Consider the following 22218-nt stretch of genomic DNA (forward strand, 5'->3'; position numbering starts at 1 on the left):
GTTCCTATGAGTCCAGAATGAGGGGGCAGGTCAGTTGAAGGGTCTGGCTCAGAATCTCTTACACAATTGCTGACAGACTGCCAGCCAGGGGCATTATCCAAAGGTTTGCCTGGGGCTGGACATCACTTCCAACGTGATTTCCTTTTATTGACTGTTGGCAAGAGGCCTTGTTTTCTCTTCATGGAGCTGCTAGAGTGTCCTCGTGACACAGCAGCTGACCTCACACAATGGGTGACACCAGAGAAAGCAAGAAGCAAGCTCTGCTGCCTCTTGGCATACCTGTAGATTGCACACCATCACTTCTGCATAGTACTGTTAGAATCAAATTGAAGGGCCCAGCCCATGCTGTTGGGCTCACTACCTTGAAGGAAATATCCCTTTTCCGGCCTTACTGCTACTACCTTACAGTACATGGAGGAAAGAGGGGTGAGCTGAGAAAGGATGGATGGGAGGCAGTTGTTAGGGATGGCAGAGGAGGGGTGGATATCCTAGTGAAAATTACTGGATTTACAAAGTGGTAAGATGATAGTATTAGGGAAATGATTAGCAAATCCCTACCATACCAATGAATAACTTTTATGAATAAGTGTCAGGTATTATTATTGCTTTTTTTTAGATAAGAGAGTTTTTATTTGTCTAGATAAGAAATTTAAGGTTTAGAGATGTGAAGTGGCATATCCAGTTTTTCAGCTAGGTAGAAAGTACAATAGAAGTCTGCAGAGTCTTCTCTGTCTTACACTTATGACGAATTGCCTGAAGAGAGGTGGTTTCAGGACATGTCCAGTGACTGGCTGAAACAGGAGGCATTAAGTAACAGCCCCAGTGTTGATCATCATTAAAATAATGGGGACACCTTACCTTGATGTCATAGTCATGACCATGTCTGTCTGGGGCTAAGCTCAGCTCTATTTCAGAGAAACTGTGACAGGATTCCTTCTTTTATTTTCCTTTTGGATATTTTTTCTGGCTGAAAACTGTTATGTAAAATATTACAAGCTGTGTCCAGAATGAAAATTCAAAACTCTGTTTTAATTTTATTAAAATAAACATTAAAGAAAGGTAAGAACAATGATTATTGAACATTTGGTTTTGATAAAGTATGGAAAAAAAATAGACCAAGGAGGTGCAGCTCTCCGGCCTTGGCAGGTGTCCAGGGTGTGTTTCTGGGCCCAGAGACATTTTCACTCTGCAGCAAATCCAAACACTCTTCAGTAGAGCAGCAGCTCTTGGTGATCCATCCCAGCAAGAGCAGAGCTTGCACCAGTGATCACATCTTTCTTCTCAGAGAAGTGCGGCAGAAAAGAATGAAGGAGTCAGACTTGGTTATTTCTAAACTCCACACCAGAAAGAGGAAGCGGGGTACTTTGATTGTTTTTGAATGGCTAATTCAGACAGCCAGTTACACAAGACTAAATTTGCAAGTGCCAAATGTTTGAGATGAATTATTGAATACGTTTTGCTATCTGGATATTTTGCTAAAGTTACTAAAGGTGTCAGACATATGGGAGGATGAAGTCATTTGACTGCTTGATGGAGAATTTTTCCTTGGAAAAATCCGAAAGCTTGCCTAAGAAGAGATTTCTAATAGTGGACTTGGAGTTTTAATTGCTTTTCTAGCTCTTGGGTAGAAGGATATGTTTAGAAGTTAGAGATACATACCTCTCCATTTAGATATAACTGATCTGTTCCAAGTCTTCTGAGAACTGTATTCTTGCTGTTCCTTCTCCAGGATCAGGGGGCTTTGGGCATTGCCATCAGTGAAGAAGACACACTCAGTGGAGTTGTCATAAAAAGCTTAACAGAGCACGGGGTGGCAGCCAAGGTGAGGCCCTCCCACTCTCTCTGTCACGAGGTGGTGAAAGAAGGAATTCCTTCTGAAAGTCCCTCAGAATCACCTACCTTTCCATTTAGGATGGACGCCTCAGAGTTGGAGATCAGATCTTAGCTGTGGATGATGAAGTTGTTGTTGGCTATCCTGTTGAAAAGGTACTTTTGCACAATAAAGTGGTCCTGTCACCCCACCCTTGGCCATGGCTTGTGTGTGTGTGTGTGTGTGTGTGTGTGTGTGTGTGTGTGTGTTTGTGTTTGTGTATACATGGAGAGGAAGTCATGGAGAATTAAGGCCGGGTAGCTATACTGGAAGTATTCTTAAGGAAAAGAGAAATTGTTAAGGTCATCAATTCCTGTTTTCCACCTTCCAATAAAGGTGATGTTAAGATGCTCACTATTATCTGGATAAATTTTTTGGTATTCACTGGACATTTTGATAAATGTGGCTTCTATTTTCCCTAATAAAAACTTGAAACTCATAAACAATGGCTCACTTCATATTATGACCAAAGGAATATTTTTCTTATAAATGTTTATTCCCATGCATATCTATGTTATTCCTTGCCTTAAAAAAGACTTTAAGACTTAGCTACTAAATGGATAATTTTTACTAGTTTTGAACAGTTCTTTGTTACTTGAGTTTTTGCCTTAAATATGATCACAGTTCTTGGAGTCATATGTAAGTATCAGAAAAAGGCTTTGTTTTCCCTGAGATGTATTGTTCTTTTTTCTCCAGTAAAGTGAGAGAGAACCATGTGATTGACCATGTTTACATTTCTACATTGGCAACCAGGAAGCTTAAAGCCATTTTTTTTTTAATCCAGTTTTAGTAATTGTATACGTTTGGATCCTTTAATGCATAAAGCTGTTTTCCTTTCCACTTGCTTTGATTTTTCTGTTTATAACTTTCCCATCTTGCTTTTAACACATGCGTGTCTGTGTCTTTGTTGTATTTAAAGTGTTTGTGTATTCTGCTTCACATTCTCTAGAATCAGGAAGTAGGTAAAATACCTTATGTATCTCCTAAGGTTATAGAGAACTGCATTAAAGTAATTGGAAATGTGAAATATTGAAAACCCTCTCCTTACACAAGAAAGAATCTGGTCAGACAGGACTTAGAGTAGAAATTAGCTATGGCTTTAATCTACATTAGGCATTTGGAGTAACTAGAGAAAAACTAAAGCCATTTCTTTCTTGATACTCAAATCCTGACTAGGAAATGACTCACCTCTGTGTCGTTTATTTCAACAATAGATAGAATTAGGTTTGAGTGATAATGGTGACTTGCATCTGTATAAGTCTACTAATTTGTCTTTGAATTTGTTTCCCTTCCTCACCAACACCTGCTCAGTTTATTGATCTGCTGAAGACAGCAAAGAGGACAATAAAACTGACCGTTCAGGCTGAGGCTCCAGATTCCCAGACTTTTCCCGAAGCAGCTGGTGCCGCCAGTGGAGAAAAACCGCACAGTGCGTCTCCCTTGGTCCTGCAGTCTGGCTCCCCGGAACCGGAAGCAGAGTCCCTCCTAAGTAAGGGCTGGGCTCCAGAGAGTCCTGCACTTACAACTCAACAAAGGGTCCCACTGGGGAGCCGGCTGCCTGGTCTCATTACCTGAGAGGCCTTAGTCAGGGAGTGCTTTGGAGAATGGATAGTTCCAGGAGAGGGGTTCCTGATAAACAATCCTGGAGTGTTAGGAGATGGAAGTGCTGCTGTGCATTAGCCCACCATGTTTGGCCTACACTTCTCTCTGAAGTGGGGGAATCTTCTTTGCGCTCCAAGAATCTTGCTGAGGCCTCCTCTGGTCCTAGATATCAAACAAATGAACCAGAAATATTATTTTGTAGATTGGTTTTTTTGAGACAAGGTCTTGTTGTGTAGTTCAGGCTGGCCTTTAACTCACTATGTAGCCCAGGCTGGACTCTTAACTCACAGGGATCCTCCTGCCTCGGCCTCCCGAGTGCTGCGATTACAGGCATGAACCACCACACCCAGCTATAGATTCTTTTTTTTTTTTTAATACTGCCAAACTAAACTTTTCTAAGCCTTGGTTTCCTTATCTGTGGAATTGGTGTACATTACCCCATTTTACGGATAGGATCAGGACTGAAAAGCTCTCATGCCATATGCACTGCAGAGCGGAGTTCTGGGCTGGGGTTCATGAGAAGCTCACTTTGGTGCACGTGAAATCTGGGTCGTGAGATGAGACTTGAGTGCAGCATGCAGCACCGGGCTGGTGCATAATGGCAAATTATTCCTCTAGTTCCATTTCAGAAAAGTACACTAGTGTGTAATAAAATAAATTCAAGGTCTGCAGCATCGATATTTTTGAAAAATGATTCAAACAAATTCACTTTGTCTACAGTTGGTGGGGATCTCTGGTCAAAGTAGGCCTGCATTTAGAAAGAATGGATAATTTGCTGAAGTGTTAAAGGATTTTATGGAAATTTTTGCAATTTCATGTTTGTCCCTAAGTAGCATTGTCTGTAAAAGTACTAAATGCTAAATTAAAACTTAACGTAAAAGAAAATATCGTACACCTGTTCCTGCCATTTCAGGAAAAGAAAATAGTGTGTTTCTGATTTCCTAAAAAGAGAACATCTTGTCTAAAGCATACGCTACTTTACCAAATGCTTTCCTCAAACATGCTATTTGCCTTGTATTCTTTGTTTATGAAACATACGATATGATAGGAATACTTTCATAAAACAAAATGTGGAATAATATTTACTTATTTTTCCATAATATATTTAAGGCTGAGCTGTATGCTCCAGGGTTTGCCCTAAGAGTTTATAAAACAGGAAGTGTGAACAAAAGAAAAAACCCAAGATTTTATTTTCATATATATTCAAAATTGATTACATTTACAAAATGCCCCAGGATAAGATAAAAGCAAAATAAAAACATAAAAAGCTCAGAAGAGCAGGCACCATAAATTAAATGCTGTTTTGTGATCATTTCCTGGGTGTGTCTCCTAAGTTGCTGTCACCTATGGCAGTTCTGAGTGAGACGTGTTTGTCTCTAGTGAAATGTGGTGTCACAGTGAAACTTCACGCTCAGTTCTTTGTTTTCACACCCAGTCCTTCATATCTCTTAACAATTTAAAAAGTACAGAAAATGTAAAAAAAAATAAGGAAACAGGTAATTTTATACCTGCTACCTAAATTAACAATAATGATTTAGTTTTGATGTTTTTTGAAAGGGATAACTAAAAGGCTTGAGGCAAGTTTGAAGTCTCTCTTCCCCGGTTTGAGGCCTCCTTTCCTGCTCCATCACTCCAACTGTGTCATGAACTTTGACACACATACCTTGGAATCAGTTTGTATTTATATTTTATTTCATCTTTATTTTTAGGTACAAGCAGGTCTTCAACACCAGCGATCTTTGCTTCTGATCCTGCAACCTGCCCCATTATCCCTGGTTGTGAAACAACAATTGAGATTTCCAAAGGGCGAACAGGGCTGGGCCTAAGCATTGTCGGGGGGTCTGACACACTGCTGGTGAGTACCCCGCAGAGGTGCTCCCGGCAGCCCTGGAGACTATCAGTTTTATTAAATGAAAAAGAAAAGCTAAGAAAATACATCTGTCATTGCTAGTTGAAAGTATGAGGCACAAATTCAATAAGGGACTAGGGTTATTAGTTTCAGAAAGCCAGTACTGACTCACTACTTTCTCTTACTCTTGTGATTGTGACCTATAGTTTTTGAAGTGTTTCCATCAGTTTATCAATCCTTGACATTTTAATTTCCTGTTTTACTAATATCCAAGCCAGGTTAGACTTGTACTGAGAGGCATCTGAAAAACTGAATTATTTGTAGACAACATTTTCTAAATGTTAAAAATACTGTAAAAATTATTTCATCTCTAGATAGGAATGGTGATACATATCAATGGTGTTAGTATATGTATGATTTATAGTTCATATTTTTTCTTTGAACCTATCTAGGAAAATAAAAGATTTTGTTGCCTTTTAGCAAAAGTTGTATTGTTACATATTTCCTTGAATTATGATATGTGGCCTCCTTATTGTTGTCTGTGAAAGTAGGGTGCATTTGGGCTCAGTATCCTATCGCCATTCCCAGGTGAGAATGGGATAAAGCCTGGATGTATTGTATTTGGGTCCCTAGGGCGCCATTATCATCCATGAAGTTTACGAAGAAGGAGCAGCATGTAAAGACGGAAGACTCTGGGCTGGAGATCAGATTTTAGAAGTAAGGATCCTTGTTTTGGGGGTGGGGTGGGGTTTTTTTTTTTTTTTTGGTACTGAGGATTGAACTCAGGACCTTATGCTTGCGAGGCAGGCAGCGAAACCACTGAGCTAAATCCCTGGCCCAAGAATCCTTGTTTTTGATCTTGAAAAATAACACAGAAAGTGTGCTTGTTTGTTTCTTTCTTTGCCCCCCCCCATCGTGTTTTCACTGAGCTCACTTGTTTGCTCACCACCTGTGTCCCATTTCTGTGCAGGTGAATGGCACTGACTTGAGAAAGGCCACCCATGATGAAGCAATCAATGTCCTGAGACAGACGCCCCAGAGAGTGTGCCTGACACTCTACAGAGATGAGGCTCCGTACAGAGAGGAAGACATGTGTGACACCCTCACTGTTGAGCTGCAGAAGAAGCCAGGAAAAGGCCTAGGATTGAGCATTGTTGGTAAAAGGTGTGCCTGGGGAGAACAAACCCAAGGACCTTTCAGAAGTAACTGCAGGAGTAGAATCTTTGTTAGTGCTCCAGGTTTACAAATGGCTATCCCTGGTCCATTCTCTAAAGGAGCATAGAAGGACATTGGTTTTATAACTTTGAAGTCAGTATGCTGGGGGATTTTGAAGATCCTCAGCAACAAGCCTTTCGGTGTTTCTAGAGTGCCTCGTGTATGCCAGGAAATACATTAGGTTCTGAGAAATAGAGATAAGTAAGAAACAATTCCTGACCTCAGAAATGCAAAGTCTGGTGAACAGAATTAAATATGTTCTTGCAAAAGATGAATCTATTGCTGAGAGGCAGAGGTGCATTGTGGGGTAGCTGTGCCATCGAAGGAGAGAGGGACTGGGTGACCTTATTTAAAGGAAGAGGATTAGGGAGAAGTTCCAAGAAAAGAGGTACTAATGTAAGTAATATTAACAAATATTAAATGCCATAGCTCTTGATTTTAGTGGTATAAGCCATCGAGATCAGAATACACTACAGTTAGATGAAATCAGCATTCAGTGAAATGTGACTCTGTAGTCTTCAGTGTCCCGAAGTTAATATCCATGCTGTCAGGCCTCACATGTTCACAGTTTCAAAGCTGCTTATTTTTTCCAATGAGTCAAAAATTTATGATATTATGACCAGAATACTCTGGAAACAAACACTTCCAAATTCCCAAGCCAGCACAAGCTCACCTGATTTTGCATTTCATTTCTGTATGGTAATAAAAGGACTTCTATACCAGTTTGCTCTTTTAGAGACAATTTGAAGAATACTTTTTAAACACAGAAAGAATATAGCATACTATTTGAGTCTCAGTGGTTTATGTCTAAAAAATTAGACGTGCCTTTTTTGTGGAGCATCGGTAGTTTACTTTTTGGAAAATACAATACACCTGAAATTCATTTGAGAATAGGCTGTCACAATATTGGGGTCCCCAAAGCACTGTAAAAACTTCCAGTAATAGTTCCTAGCAAATCGCCGTGGGAAGAGCATACAAAGACCTCATCTAATCCCACAGCCTTACCCAGATGGGAAAGCGGTGCAGTGGCTTGTCTGGGGTTAGAACCTTGGCAGGAACAAGGGATGCAGCTCCGCTTTCACTGCATTTCTACTTAGTTGCTTTTTCTATTAACACGAAGATTTGGGTATTTTTTGTTTTGGGTGTTTCTGTTTCTTGTGTTTTTAGTTTTGTGAAAGGATTGGAATAAGTTTAATGTTTGCTTATTTAGGATAAATCAATGTTATATAAAAGATAGTTCATATGATTGAAACTGAAAGACATCATAATAATGAATGGTAAGTTTCAAGTAACAAATGGTTTTTGAGATATACATCTGTATATTTTCAATAACATTAATGATGTTAATGGTAATAGAAACATTTAAGTAGCCACAGGTCAATATCCATTTAAGGCCTCTTTATTCTATAGAAGGAAGAACAAATTCAATACCCAAGGATGAATTCTTAAGTCCTGTCTTCACTGTTTACTAGCTACATGGCCCATAAAAGAATAGTGGTACTCACTTTGATTCACAGTACTCTATATCATTGGGAAAATAAATTCTTATGAAAATCTTTTCAATCTATGAAATACTATAAGATATAAGCTATTAATTATTATAAATTGTATTCTAATAATTTTCCTCAGCACTCATAACAATAAACTCAAAAATAGACATAAAACTTTCATTATAAAAAGTTATAAAATAAGCATTGCATTACAATTCAGCAAAAATAATGTTCAAAACCAAAATTGTTTCCAGAAACGATACTGGAGTTTTTGTGTCAGATATTGTTAAAGGCGGAATTGCAGAGGCTGATGGGAGACTGATGCAGGGAGACCAGATTCTCACAGTGAATCGAGAAGACGTCCGTCATGCCACCCAGGAAGCCGTTGCTGCTTTGCTGAAGGTAAAAATCAAATGCCAAAAACAATTTTGTGGCAATTGAAAATGTATTCTTTTAAGATCATGTTACACAGTATATTACCATTGTTATTCTCTAATTATTTTTGTTATGAAAAATTATTCTTTCATAGAACCGTGTTTATATTTTCTTTATTAATGTCTACTTGTACTACATTAAAATAAAAAAAAGAAAATGAGAATAATGTTCTGTAATAGTATGGAAGAAGAAAGAGAATTTAATACTGAGCTACCATGGTTAAATTAGTGACTTATCTTTATCTACAGTGCCATCTCAAGAAAAATGTATTATCATATTTCAGTAACAGATTTCCAAATAGTAAATTTATGATCAGCTATTTCATATGTTGTTATTTATTTATTTAATGGTAGTAGGAATTATTAGCTGAATGTCTGAAACATTAGCAAAGCATTTATCTTTAAGGTGAGTTTTGTGTGGAATCTTTGTTTCTCCATGGTGTTTGTGGATTTATTCTTACAAATTATAGTTTAAAGGGAGACTGTCATCTCGTGCACAGCCGCTCTTTGCAAGGTGATTTGGTAGCAGTGTTCACTGGGTGCAGATCACAAGAAGCAAGAAGGGTACCCATGACATTTCTGGAGATCATGTTTTTGGGCTTCCCTGTCTCAGCCTCTTCCTTAACTCCTTTTTGAACCCACTTGAGTCAATATCTTTCTGAAAAATGATGAATAATGTAACAAAAAATGTGCCAGAATGATTTTGTGTTTTAAGATCTATACAAGAAAGTATTTGGTCAAAATCCTAGTCTGACTCAAACCTACCAAACTGTTTTAAAGTTGATATTTAAAATTAGGGTTGGGTGCGTTATCCTGATGCAATGAAGGTAGTTTATTGCATATTCACTTGACAGTACCCTTACTGGGAATTATTCCAGCCATTATAAGGCCCCATTTCTAGGTATCATTTTAAGCTCAATTACATTCTACCTTGTGAAATAGATTCCCTCTGAGGGGAGCTCTCCATGAGGACCATTTTTTGATTGGAGAGGTGGATCTCATCTTGTTTTGAAAATGGACTGCAGAGTACAGAATAGTCACTTCACAATCTCATTCTTGAGACTCCAGGCATACCCCTTCTAGGGAACATTGTATTCCTAAAGAGGCTTCTCGTTCCTATAAGTAAGGCAGTGATATATCATTGTCTCCTTTTACCTGGCCTGCTTTTCACCTGAAGAAGTACAATCCAGATTGACTAGGTCACTCTCAGTAGCTGTGCCCTGGGTACATGTTGACAGGAGCCTGTACAGCAGCTCCACTGCACCTGTTGGGTCTGATACTAGTGGCAGCTTCTCCGTGGCCAGACCTTGTGGAGCCTATTCTAGCTGAGGTCCTTTTCATCAGTCTCTGTGGTTCAAATAGCATCTGGCATACGAATGTGTATGTAAATTCAGTTTTTAACAAACCACACTTAAAAACTTTTATTTCTTAGAGTTGTCATCAAAACAAAGTAATCAGCACTTTCAAGGATGAATAGCTTCCTTTTGGAGATCAGTTAAAAAACAATTGTTTCTTCGTAAGATTGATATATTTTAAAGAGAAGGAAGTATCCTAAAAGTAATAAATAATTTTTTAAATTAGTTAAACCAGCCATTTTCAAAAATAGCTTGGCAGTATATAATTTGAGCCTTAAATATTTATATAACTTACATATTTTCTTTACTGCTGCTTATTATTGTTTTGACTTAGCAATTCTTCATTTAAAAATCCTCTACATACAAAATTTCATCCACATAAAATTCATTGAAGTGTTATTTGTAAAACAGGAAGATATGAAACAAGGTGGTTAACATAATCTACATCAGCTGTGTTATATAGTTCAGATTTGTGACAGATAATAAACTATTTAAAACATCACTGACAACTATATGAATATGAAAAGGTAATCAATGAAGAAGGCAGTAAGTTTAATGTCAGTACAGCTATGTAAAATAAAATAGATTTTATAACAATCAGGCAGTTTTCTTTATTTTTTATTTTCAAAATTTTCTTTGATTAGAAAGAATTTCTTTTTTAATGGAAAAATTACCTTGAAATGTTTATAAAATCAAAACCCTTTAACTTTGAAAGACCTGTGTTATAGATAAATGAGTTATAACATTTCATAATGAATAATTAATGCATAGACTTATTAGCCTCTCCACTTATGTAAGGTGAAAAATAGTGCAAAAAGAGTTAGTTTGAGGCTTTATGAAAAACCTTCATCAACGAAACAAAAACAAATTATGGATATTTTAAATTATGTTTTGACCTGTCAGAGTTTGATTCATGATCAACATGTTCAGTATGTTCAGCAGAATATCAACGCCTAGTATTTTTGTTAGTATTATTGTACTCTAGACACTGACATATCTATTGTACATGGCTTTACTTATCACAAGAACCTATAATACTCTACATTTTAAAAAGGGAGAATAACGAACATTATCAAAATTAGAATTCCACTGTGGTCACATGGCTAGTAAATCATAGTCTGAATTTAAACCAGTGTGTTTGACCTCAAAAGCCAAGGATCTCAAAAGTTTCCTTATGCTACTTTCAGTATTAGATTACATTTTTTTGCTTGTGTGTTATTTGTAAAGGGCTATAGGGAAATTGTCTTCAATTCTTATTTTGTATTTATAGTAATATTTAAGTATTACATAATAAATCTATTCAACTACCATGTGGCAGTAGAAAGTTTACCAAATTGAGTAACCTTTTTGTTAAAGGCAAAACAAGTTGCAGTGGTGGTGGTGATTTTATTGTTGCTGTTTAACCCTGAGCTATTCAGTTCATTTGATTTTTCTGAATTAGTGCATTCAAAAGATAATTGCTTAATTTTCAATTTCTCTTTTCCTTAGTAGAAACAGTCTCCATACAAATCATAGGTAGACATGTGGAGGAATGTAAACTAGTACAACCATTATGGAAATTAGTATGGAGATTTCTTAATGAATGAAATTAGAAATCCCATACGACCTAGCTTTCCTCCTACTAGGTATCTCCCCCAGAGAGCTTAAGGCATCATACTACAGCAATACTTGCATACCAGTGTCTATAAGAGCACAATTCATAATAGCTAAAACCTGGAAGCAGCCTGTATACCCATCAACAGATGATTGGATAGAGAAAATTACATATATGTGTGTGTGTGTGTGTGTGTGTGTGTGTGTGTGTGTGTGTGTGTGTGTGGAGAGAGAGATGAATAGTACTGAGCTATAAAGAATGACAAATTTGACAAATTTGTAGGAAAATGGATACACTTGGAAAATAAAATGTTGAGTGAAACCAGACACACAAACTTAAATACTGTATGTTTCCTCTCATTTGAGTGAAACAAAGTGCAGACAAAATGCTATAGGATGGATAGAGAGGGACAAGGGGATGGATCTCGTGCATTAGGAAAGTGATCTAATGGAACAAGGGCAAGGAATAAGGAAAAGGGGAAGGGAATAAGAATAAAAATATGCCATCTACAGGAACTTAATAACACCAATTAATGTAAACAGTATAGACTATAACATGAGCTAAGACGTAAAATATCAACACAGATGAAGAAGGGAACGGGATTCATTGTGGAGGAGGAGGGAAGGGGAAAGAGATTTTTAAAAAAGAAGAAGCTGTGATATGTACATGTAACCACCCTCAAGATGATTGTAAACTGCACACATTGTAAACATGTACTAATAAAAAATAAATGAAAATTTAAAAGAAGAACATGAAATGGAAAAAAAGACATGGACATGCTGTAGCTGTTTATCTTTATGAGTTTTAAATGTTTTTAAAAGCCATTTTTTTCTTAGCTCATGGAGCTTTCTCCAAAATAGATGATATCTTAGGCCATAAAGCATGTTTAAATAAAAACAAAAGAATTAAAATAATCTCTTAGATTCTGTCAGATCACAGTAGAATGAAACTAGAAATCCACAACCATGACAGCAACGAAAACTACAGAAACAACACAAACACATGAAGGTTAAATAATACATTACTGAATAATCAATGGATTAGAGAAGAAATCAGGGAAGAAATTTAAAAGTTCCTAGAATCATAGCAATGACAGTACAACATTCCAAAATCTATAGGATACAATAAAAGCAGTTCTAAAAAGTGTATAGCTCTTAGTGCCTTCATTAGAAAAATAAGGTATTACCAAATAAATAACTGGATGATACATTTGGAGGCCTTAGGAAAAAAAGCAGTCCAAATCCAAACTTTAGAAGAAAAGAAATCATAAATATCAGAGGAAGAGTCAGTGAAATAGAGACTAAAAAACAATAAAGAAGATCAGTGAGTCAAAGAATTGGGTCTTTGAAAGGAAAAACATGATCAATAAAGCCTAACTTACAAAAGGAAGAGCTAGCTATATCAGTGCAATTAAAAATGAAAAAGGCAAAAATCACAATGGGATCACTGTTATCCAGAGGATTCTAAGTAACTGTTTTTGAAAACTTGTATTCCAATAAATTGGAGAATTTAGAAGAAATAGATAAATTTCTAGACACATATGGCTTAACAAAATTGAACTAAGAAGATGTGAAGACCCTGAATAGACCTATAATAGGCAGTGAAATTGAGGGAGCAGTAAAAATGCTGCTAAGAAAAGCCTGGTATTTGATGGATTCATCACTGAATTTTTCCAGAACTTCAGAGAGGAACTAATGCCAATTCTTCTCCAAGTCTTCTATGAGGTTGAAAGAGAACACTGCCAAAGTCATTGTCTGAAAGCAGCATCACCCTGTTACCAAAACTGGACAAGGACTCAGCAAAAAAGAAAACTACAAACCAGTATTCTTTTTTTTTTTTTAAGGTTAACAAATGTTCACTTTATTTATTTTTAAATTTTATTTGACTGGTACATTTTAGGTATACAATATAATGACATTCATCATTGGAAATATGCACCTTTGTATAATCTCTCTTGGTTCTTATTTTTTCCCCCTTCCCCTAGCCTCCCTTCAACCCCTCCATCCCTCCCTATTTACAAAGACTTTGTTGCCATTTTTTCATTTTCTCATATTAATTCCATTCCCTTCTTTCCTTTCCCCTACCCTCCCACTTCCCCTTCCCCTTTGCCTCTTTTCTTCCTATTTCACATTATCTATTATACCTTTTACTCCTCATTTACACTTTGTTTCTCAACTAGAGAAACTATTCAGTATTTACACGTGTGTCCTATTTATTTCACTTAAGAGTATGGCCTTAATGTACATCCATTTAGCTATAAATGTCTCTAATTTTTCATTTTTTATGGCTGAGTAGTACTCTGTTTTATAAAAAAAAACACCACATTTTCTTTATCCAGTCTCCAGTTAATGGGCATTTGGGCTGTTTCGACGTTTTAGCTATTACGAACTGTGCTGCTGTGAACATAGGTAAACATATATCACTGTGGTATGATTCTTTTAGTTCTTTGGGGAAGATGCCCAGCAGGGGAATAGCTGGGTCAAATGGGACTTCCAGTCCTAGTTCTTTGGGGTATATCCATACTGATTTCCACAGTGGTTGCACCAGTCTACACTCCCACCAACAGTGGAGCAGGGTTCCTCTTTCCCCACAGCCCAGCCAGCATTTGTTATTGGTTGATTTCATGATAGCAGCCATTCTTTCTGGAGTGAGGTGGGATCTCAGTGTTGTTTTCATTTGCATCTCTCAAATGACCAGTGATGTTGAACATTTTTTCATGTTTATTTGCTATTTCTACTTCTTTGTCTGAGAAATGTCTATTCATTTCAGATGCCCATTTTTGGACTGGGTCTTTAAATTTGGGAGGTCTGATTTTTTTTTTAAGTTCTTTATAGATTCTAGGTAGTAGACCTTTGTCTGAGGGACAACAGGTAAAAATTTTTTCCCACATTGTGGGTTGTCTCTTCACACTGTTGGTGGTTTCTCTTGCTGTGCAGAAGCTTTTTAGTAAGAAGAGATCCCACTTGTTGATACGTTTTGCTAGTTCACGGTCAACTGAGGTTTTGTTCATTAATCTTTTCCTACACCAATGTCTTCAAGAGTTCTGCCTAACCTCTGTTCCATCCAGTTCAGTGTTTCTGTTTTAATAATATTCTTAATGAACATAGATGTAAAAATCTTCAGTAAGTTACTTGTAAACAGAAAACAAACCATTAAAAAGTTCACACATCATGACCAAGTTGGCTTCATCCCAGTGATGCAAGGATGGCACAACCTACATAAATCAGTAAGTGTAATATACCATATAAATAGAACTAAGGATAAAAATCATACATTGATTCTATAGATGCAGAAAAAGTCTTTGACAAAATCCAATACAATTCATGATAAAAATCCTGATGGAAATAGGTATAGAAGTGCTTCACTTCAAACTGATAAAACCATTTGTGGCAAACCCACAGACAACATCATACTAAATGGGGAAAACTGAAAGCATTTCCTCTAAAATCAGGAACAAAACAAGGTTGTCCACTCTTAACCACTCCTGTTCAGTATAATTTGCAAAACTTTAGCTGCAACAATCAGGCAAGAGAAAGAAAAGGGATATGAATATGAAAAGTCAAACTATATTTGCAAAGGATATGATCCTTTACATAGAAGTCCCACAGAAAACTCCACCAGAAGCTCTTAAAGCTAATAAATAAATTGAGCCAAGTGGCAAGACAGGAAATCTGTGCACAAAAAACAATAGTGCTCCTGTACAACAAAAGGAACATACTGAGAAAGAAATCACTAAAACAGTCTTGTTCATGGTAGCTCCAAAAGTTTAAGTAGCTGCCAATCAACCTAACCAAGGAGATAGAAGACTTCTATAATGAAAACTGCAGTACTTTAAAGAAAGAGCTGGAAGAGGATGTTAGTAAATAGAAAAACATCCCCTGTTCTGGATAGAGAGAACCAGTACTGTCAAGATGGCCATTACCAAAACTCATATATAGATTTAATAGAATTCCAATCAAAATATGAACAGCATTCTTCATAGGACTAAAAAAAATTACAAAATGTGTATGGAACCAGAAGAGACCCAGAGTAAGGAAAGCAATCTGAGCAACAAGAGTGAAGTAGGAGGCATCACAATCCCAGATTTCAAGTCATATTACAAAGCTACAGTGATTAAAAAATACAGTATGGTAGTGACACAAAAACAGACATGTTGACCAAGACATCTGACCTTTGACAAAGGGGTTAAAACTAAATGGTGGAGAAAAGATAGCCTCTTGTTTATCCAGGTGGGGAAGAATGAATCTAGATCCATATCTCTCCACCCTATACTAAAATCAAGTCAAAACGGATCAGCGACGTAGTTACAAAAACAGAAGCACTGACTCTGGCGGAAAATAAAATAGATGAAACATTTGAAGATAGGAATAGGTAAGGACTTTCTGACCAGAACCCTAATTGCACAAGAAATAACCCCAAGAATCAACAAATCAGAATATTTCAGAACGCTTTTCCATAGCAAAGGAAACAGTCAACAGAGTGAAGAAACAACCTACAAAGTAGGGGGGAATTTTACCAGCTATTCTTCAGATATAGGATTAATATCTACAGTATATAAAGAACTCAAAAAATGAGACCTTAGGGCTGGGGATGTAGCGCAGTGGTTCCACTGCCTGCCTCGAAAGCACAAGGACCTGAGTTAGATCTCCGGTACCAAAAAATAAATAAATAAATAATGAGACCTCATAAAACAAAAGACTCATTCAGAAAATGGACAATTGAAATAAATAGATACTTCTCAAAAAAATTAAAAAAAATAAATTTAAAAAAATGGCTGTCATCAAGTACTTAACAATATAAGTTGATGAGGATGTGGGGAAAACAAAACCCTTTTACATTGTTGGTGGGGTATAAACTAGTACAACCACTATGAAAGTCAATATCGGGATTCCTCAGAAAAGTAGAAATTCATTTGACCCAGCTATACTTCTCCTTAGTATCTTCCTGAAAGAGTCCGAGACATTTTATTACAGTGATACATGCACACTCGTGTTTATAGTAGCATAGTTCACAATTGCTAAGTTGTAGAAATGGCCTAAATGCCCATTAAGAGAATGGATAGAGAAAATGTGGTATATATACACAGTGGAGTGTTACTCAACCATAAAGTCATTCTCTTAAATGAGAAACCCAAAATATCGATAAGGAACAAGATAAAGACTTGATGATAGGAAACAGGTTGAGGTTTTGTAAGTGGGGAATGGGACCTAAAGAAGGGGAAATGAAGAGAAAGGGGAGGTTGGTGGGCGGAAGGAATCAAAAATGATCAAGATATGATGGTATATATGCTAACTCCCAAATATGACTGCAATTCTTATATATCACAAACACATAATCATAAAATTAAATAAAAAGTCATTTTCCATAAAGGATTGAAGGTATCCTTGCCTGTGGAAATCCCAAAAGGAAGATGCTGTGTAAAACTCAGTCCTGAAGAATAAAATGTATTCCTGGAGGTGACTATAGAATTTTACTTAAACAGTTCTATAAAGCAACCACTGCCTCAGTGTTCCCTAGGCACAGTGACCCTGGAAGTGGGAAGAATCAAAGCTGGTCCGTTTCACTCAGAGAGGAGGCCTTCTCAAAGCAGCCAGGTGGGTAGCTCTGGGATCCTTCAGGGCGGCATCACTGTGGATCTGGCCAGTGTCTCTGACCCTGTCTTGTCCTCTGGCAGCATGGCAGAGTGGCTTGAGTACAGAATTTGAGACAGGAAGAACAAGGGATGATAATGGGTGAAGACAAGGCACTTGAGCAGTTAAGCCATTCTAAAGAACTTCTTTCCCCATAACCTCAAACATTAACCTTTATGTATATGAAACCTATCAAGAAGACACATTTTTAAGATCTTTTACAAGAAATGTCGATCATCATTTCTTATTCAGCTGAAAAATCCTGTATAGGTGAACTGTAAATGCTTATCACCATCTACAGAAGTATATTAAAATAGTTCAGGAAATTTACCAAGCCCTTTTCCTCAATCTTTTCCTCTGATGACATCAGCCCATTTTCACCAGTCTGTCCTTATAGAGCATTTACTAACTTCCTTAATTATCAGCAATAATTTCCTGCTAACTGGCCCTAACTTTGCAGTTTTTCAGTCCAAGTTTTTATGCATTAGATGTTTAAATTTAGAAAAGATTAGACTGAGGTTGTGAAAATCCACTAAAAGTTCTGGTAAGTTGCAAACAATTTTTACCCTCTTTGCTTCAATTTATTTATATCATTAGGTAAATTATTCTTAATAAAAAAATTAGTGAAAACTATTTTTGATCGCTCTTCAAATTACCAAATGCCACTATTTCTTATGGTACTTTTCCCCAGATACACTAAAAGAAGTGATTTCTGAAATTAGTAGTGTTTAACAGGGATTACATTTAACAAAAGTTTCTAAAATAATATTTGTTTATAGGTTAGTGAAAGCAGCCTGTCATCTTTCACTCTTCCACTTTCTGAAACATGTGCATCTGAGACACAGGAATGTAGCTCGAAGAGGAACGCATGTAAGACTGGTTCATTACTTTTTAAGTAGAACATACTGGTCTGAAGTTTGACTGTCAACCCTGTTCTGTATCGTTGCTGTTGTTGCTGTTTATCTCTGAGCTCTTCCTCCTCTCCAGATCATCTCATGTCTTAATGTAGATGCAAAAATGTGTGTTGGAAAAAACATGACAAAGCTGCACCAGTGGCAGCTTTTCTCGTTTGATATTTACCCTACAAGACATGTGAAACGTTATCATCAGGGTTCTCTCGTTTTTTTCTTACTGTGCAAATTAGGTATTTGATTGTATTCCCTTCTTCTGTTTAATGTAACACCAATAAATGGAAGATGTCACTAAGTGAAGCCTTCTTTTTCCATGCAGAATTTAGAGAAAATGAATATGATCTTCCTGTGTTTTAATTGCATGAAATGATACAGAGGGGTTTTTTGGCATGGTGCATTGGTTGAGAGTTTTTCATATTCAAGGAACTAACCATATGCCAGTCTCTGTTTATAACGTGACTGATATCTTAGAAATTTAGGCACTTACATCCACAGATTTTTTTTAATGCATCCATGACTTTATGCCTCTAAGCTGTGTACACATCTTTCTGTGCAAAGCACATTCTGTATTTTACTTATTCAAAGTGGATTATAATGATTATATTAGTGCTTAAAATGAGAAGAAAAGATGGGATTTTATGTCCATTTTTTTCAACTGGAGTAATAAAGATTTCTTGTATGAGACAGATTTAGTCATGTCTAGTGCTAGTAACTACCTCCTTTCCAAAAAAATAGTTAAGATAGCCATTTAGCCCTATGCAGCTTAATATATTGGCCTAAAATGTGTGTGAACATAAAAAATGCTTTAATGACTATTTTATCTTATTTTGTCTTTACAGTGGCATCTGAAATACAGGGATTAAGAACAGTTGAAATAAAAAAGGTAACTTGGTATCTTCAAAGGCATATTCATTTGTATTTTCCTGTTAACTATTAACTATTTCACTGCTTTATAGTACCTGTATGAAAACATATACACTATCTTTGTAGTGTATACGGTGGAAAGTAAACTGCAATCTCCTGAATTTTGTAGTCTAATAGTTCCTCATTCTAAAAATCACTGTTTGTATATTTTATATTGCCAAAAGTAGCATCAGCCAGACCCCACAGAAAATAGTTTGCCGCTTCCCCCTTCTCACCCTGATCAGTAACTTTTTCCCTTCAGTGGATGCTTCTCTCTCCTTCTGGAAAGATTTATCTGAAATACACAAGAAAGAAAATAAAAACCGCTACCATTCATTGAGCCTTTACTGCAAGGTGAACACTATTTAGACATACATGTCATCAGAATGCCCCCGTATTCACTATAGCCCTCTGGAAGCACTGGTATCTGTTTCCTAAGTGAAGACCTAGTGACTGAGAAGATGTCTTGTTCCAGGTCGCAGTGTTTGCAGGTCCACATTCCTGGCTTTGAACATGAGTCTCCCTACATCCTTAAATTGTGATCTTTTCACTTCATGAATTCACCAGTCCCACAGCGCAATTTCCATTTAGTGTATCTTGGTCTCTTGCTTTCTGAACAGACATCTATTTTCCTAAACCACAGTAAGGGCCTGTGTCAAACTAAGGTAAGGCCGTTTTCTTGAACTACCTTTTCCACTCTCATAACTAGAATATCAGAGTCAACAATAGAATATTGCACCAGAGAATAAATACCAATTAAAAATCACTTCGACCAAAGAATTCTGTCTGTTCCCTGGCAGGGCCCTGCTGACTCCCTAGGAATCAGCATTGCGGGAGGCGTGGGCAGCCCCCTTGGTGACGTCCCTGTATTTATCGCAATGATGCACCCGAATGGCGTGGCTGCCCAAACCCGGAAACTCAGAGTAAGTTTTGCTAACCGTAGCAGCCCTAAGAAATCTAGCAAAGCATTCTTTCAGAATTTTAATCTAGTCACCTATTGCAAGAGAGTATCTTTTTAAGTTAGCTAACCAGCCTACAGCAGGGCTTGCTTTTACATAAAGAATACTGCAATAAAGAGGAAGATGATGCTGTTTGAATGCAAATTTGAAAGTAAATCAAATGATAAAATTTACGGTTCTCTCTTAAAGCATTTTCATTACATGTTTAAGACTGTGTGGAACAAGTTAAAACAAGCATGTTCAGAATACTAATATGAAGTGAAACTTCTCCTTTACAAGAATCATTGGTTTCAAAGCTGTGTTGATTTAACTTTATTAAATTGAAAAGTCATTGCATTTGATTATAAAATTGCAGAAATTTAATGTAAATATCACTTGCAAGATTCTAAAACTATATAAAATTTTCTTCAAAATTGAGGGATTCTTCAGGTGTAGAACACTATGATGAAATTTATGCTAACTGCTCAACTCTGAAATCATGTGAATGTTCTTTTAAAAGCATTCAGTTTCCCTAAAGTAAAATATCTATGGCATCGTGCTTCAAACAAGGTCTTTGGACATAACCAAACCTAAGTTAAATAGCTTCTAGGTCAGGGGTAGTTGGGGGGGGGGGTGTTTGTGTGTGTGTGTGTGTGTGTTGCTAGGGATCAAACCCAAAGCCTCGTGTATGCTAGGCAAGCACTCTACCACTGAACTTCACTCCCAGCCCCTCAGTCTGTTTTGTTTGGTTGGTTTTGTTTTTCCCCAGTACCAGGGATGGAACTCAGGATCTTGAGCTTGCCAAGCAGGCTCAGTGCCACTGCACTACATCCCTGCCTGCCTCAGCCTGTTTTGATACCTAAATTTATTGCTAACACTTAAAAAATGGTAGTACACATTTCATAAGGGTCAGCAAACTTTCAGATAGTGAATATTTTAGACTCTGTGGTCACATGAGTCTCTGTTGCAACTGCTCTGCTGTGCCCTATGAAAGCAGCCAAATGAGCATAGCTGTCTTCCAGCCAAACTTTATTAACCAAAATAGGCAGTTGGCCACATTTGACCTGTGGGCTTTCATTTGCCAACCCCTGACTTAGAGTCACATCTAACAATTATAGTGATGACATTCAGAGAAATCTTGATTTCCAAATGATACCCATATCTTACTATTTTAATAGGAAGTAATATCTTACCCAGGGGTATGAAGAGAAGGGAACAATGACTTTCTTCCTCTCTTCTCTTCCCCTGAAGACTGTAGAAATTATTATGTACAATTTCTTTTTGTGATTGCTTCTGGAGCTTCTTGAAATTACTGGTTTCCTTCATTATATTTCAGTAGTTGGTGGAAGTGTGTATGTAAAGTAGATGGTAGAGAAAGAAATAACTGTTCTGGTCTCAAAGTCCCACTTTACCTTGCAGGTTGGAGATAGGATTGTCACTATCTGTGGCACATCCACTCAGGGAATGACTCACACTCAAGCAGTGAACATACTGAAAAATGCCTCTGGCTCCATTGAAATGCAGGTGAGGTTTATCATCCCAAGTACTTATCAGAAGGAGATAGCTTGAGGACATGTGAGCTTTGATGTTAAAGCAGGAAAAATGATTAAATGTCATGCTATTATTTTATTTAATATATCATTGGAACATCGATGCTTAAACTGAGAGCTCCAAAAAAATACGCATGAAACACATTCCGTAATATTTATCCTTATAAGTTTACTGTTTATGCTTGATATCCAAGGCCTTTAGCAGTAAGTGATTATTTGCTAGAATTTTAAGTGTTGTGAGTAAAAGGCTTGTATTATAAACATCTTTATAAAAAATAATTGCACAGGAATTCCTCAGAGGACTAATATCTAGAAATATATAAAGAATTCAGAAACCTTAGAGCTCTCCAAAATAAAAGCCCAATGAAAAAATGGCCAAATGAAATGAATAAACACTTCTCAAAAGAATTACAAATGACCATTAAATACATGAAAAAATATTCAACATCTCTGGCCATTAGAGAAATGTAAATTAAAGCAACATTGAGATTACCTCTTACTCCAGAAAGAATGGCTGTCATTGAGAAATCAAATAATAACAAATACTGGAGAGACTGCGGGGAAAACGAACCCTTCTACATTGTTGGTGGGAATGTAAAGTAGCACAAGCAGTATGGAAATCATTATGGATATTCCTCAAAAAACTAAAGCTAGAAATTCCATTTGACTCAGCTATTCTGCTTCCAGTTATCTTCCTGAAAGAATTAAAGACATCATATTACAGTGATACATGTACACCCATGTTTATAGCAGCACCATTCATAATAGCTAAATCTTGGAAGCAACCTATATGTCCATCAGCTGATGAATGGACAAAGAAAATGTGATACTACTCTTCAATAAGATGGATAAACTTCAGTCATTTGTGGGAAAATAG

At 36.8% G+C, this 22218-nt stretch overlaps 1 protein-coding gene across 37 annotated transcripts in view; it reads left to right on the top strand.

The window, feature by feature from the left end:
• Positions 1-22218, top strand: part of Mpdz (multiple PDZ domain crumbs cell polarity complex component) — a 159349-nt gene that overhangs the window by 131893 nt on the left and 5238 nt on the right. For 17 of the 37 annotated variants that reach the window (XR_015440072.1, XM_087183939.1, XM_087183949.1 and 14 more), the window contains 12 exons: positions 1730-1822; positions 1912-1986; positions 3182-3359; positions 5182-5327; positions 5955-6038; positions 6292-6485; positions 8281-8428; positions 16902-17003; positions 17819-17909; positions 18790-18833; positions 19654-19776; positions 21211-21315. Coding sequence is in view for 35 of the 37 variants with exons in the window: in XM_087183939.1 (XP_087040065.1) it covers positions 1730-1822; positions 1912-1986; positions 3182-3359; positions 5182-5327; positions 5955-6038; positions 6292-6485; positions 8281-8428; positions 16902-17003; positions 17819-17909; positions 18790-18833; positions 19654-19776; positions 21211-21315 (1383 nt within the window). In the remaining 2 variants the exon portion in view is untranslated. Of the gene's footprint in view, positions 1-1729; positions 1823-1911; positions 1987-3181; positions 3360-5181; positions 5328-5954; positions 6039-6291; positions 6486-8280; positions 8429-16891; positions 17004-17083; positions 17774-17818; positions 17910-18789; positions 18834-19653; positions 19777-21210; positions 21316-22218 lie in introns of those variants that run through there. The other 20 variants (XM_021252850.2, XM_087183947.1, XM_087183948.1 and 17 more) reach the window with 5 other exon arrangements.

Source organism: Heterocephalus glaber, unplaced genomic scaffold, assembly GCF_053883595.1.
Source record: "Heterocephalus glaber isolate CG9 unplaced genomic scaffold, H.glaber_assembly_v1.0 deba00001481, whole genome shotgun sequence".
NCBI classification, from domain to species: Eukaryota; Metazoa; Chordata; class Mammalia; order Rodentia; family Bathyergidae; genus Heterocephalus; species Heterocephalus glaber.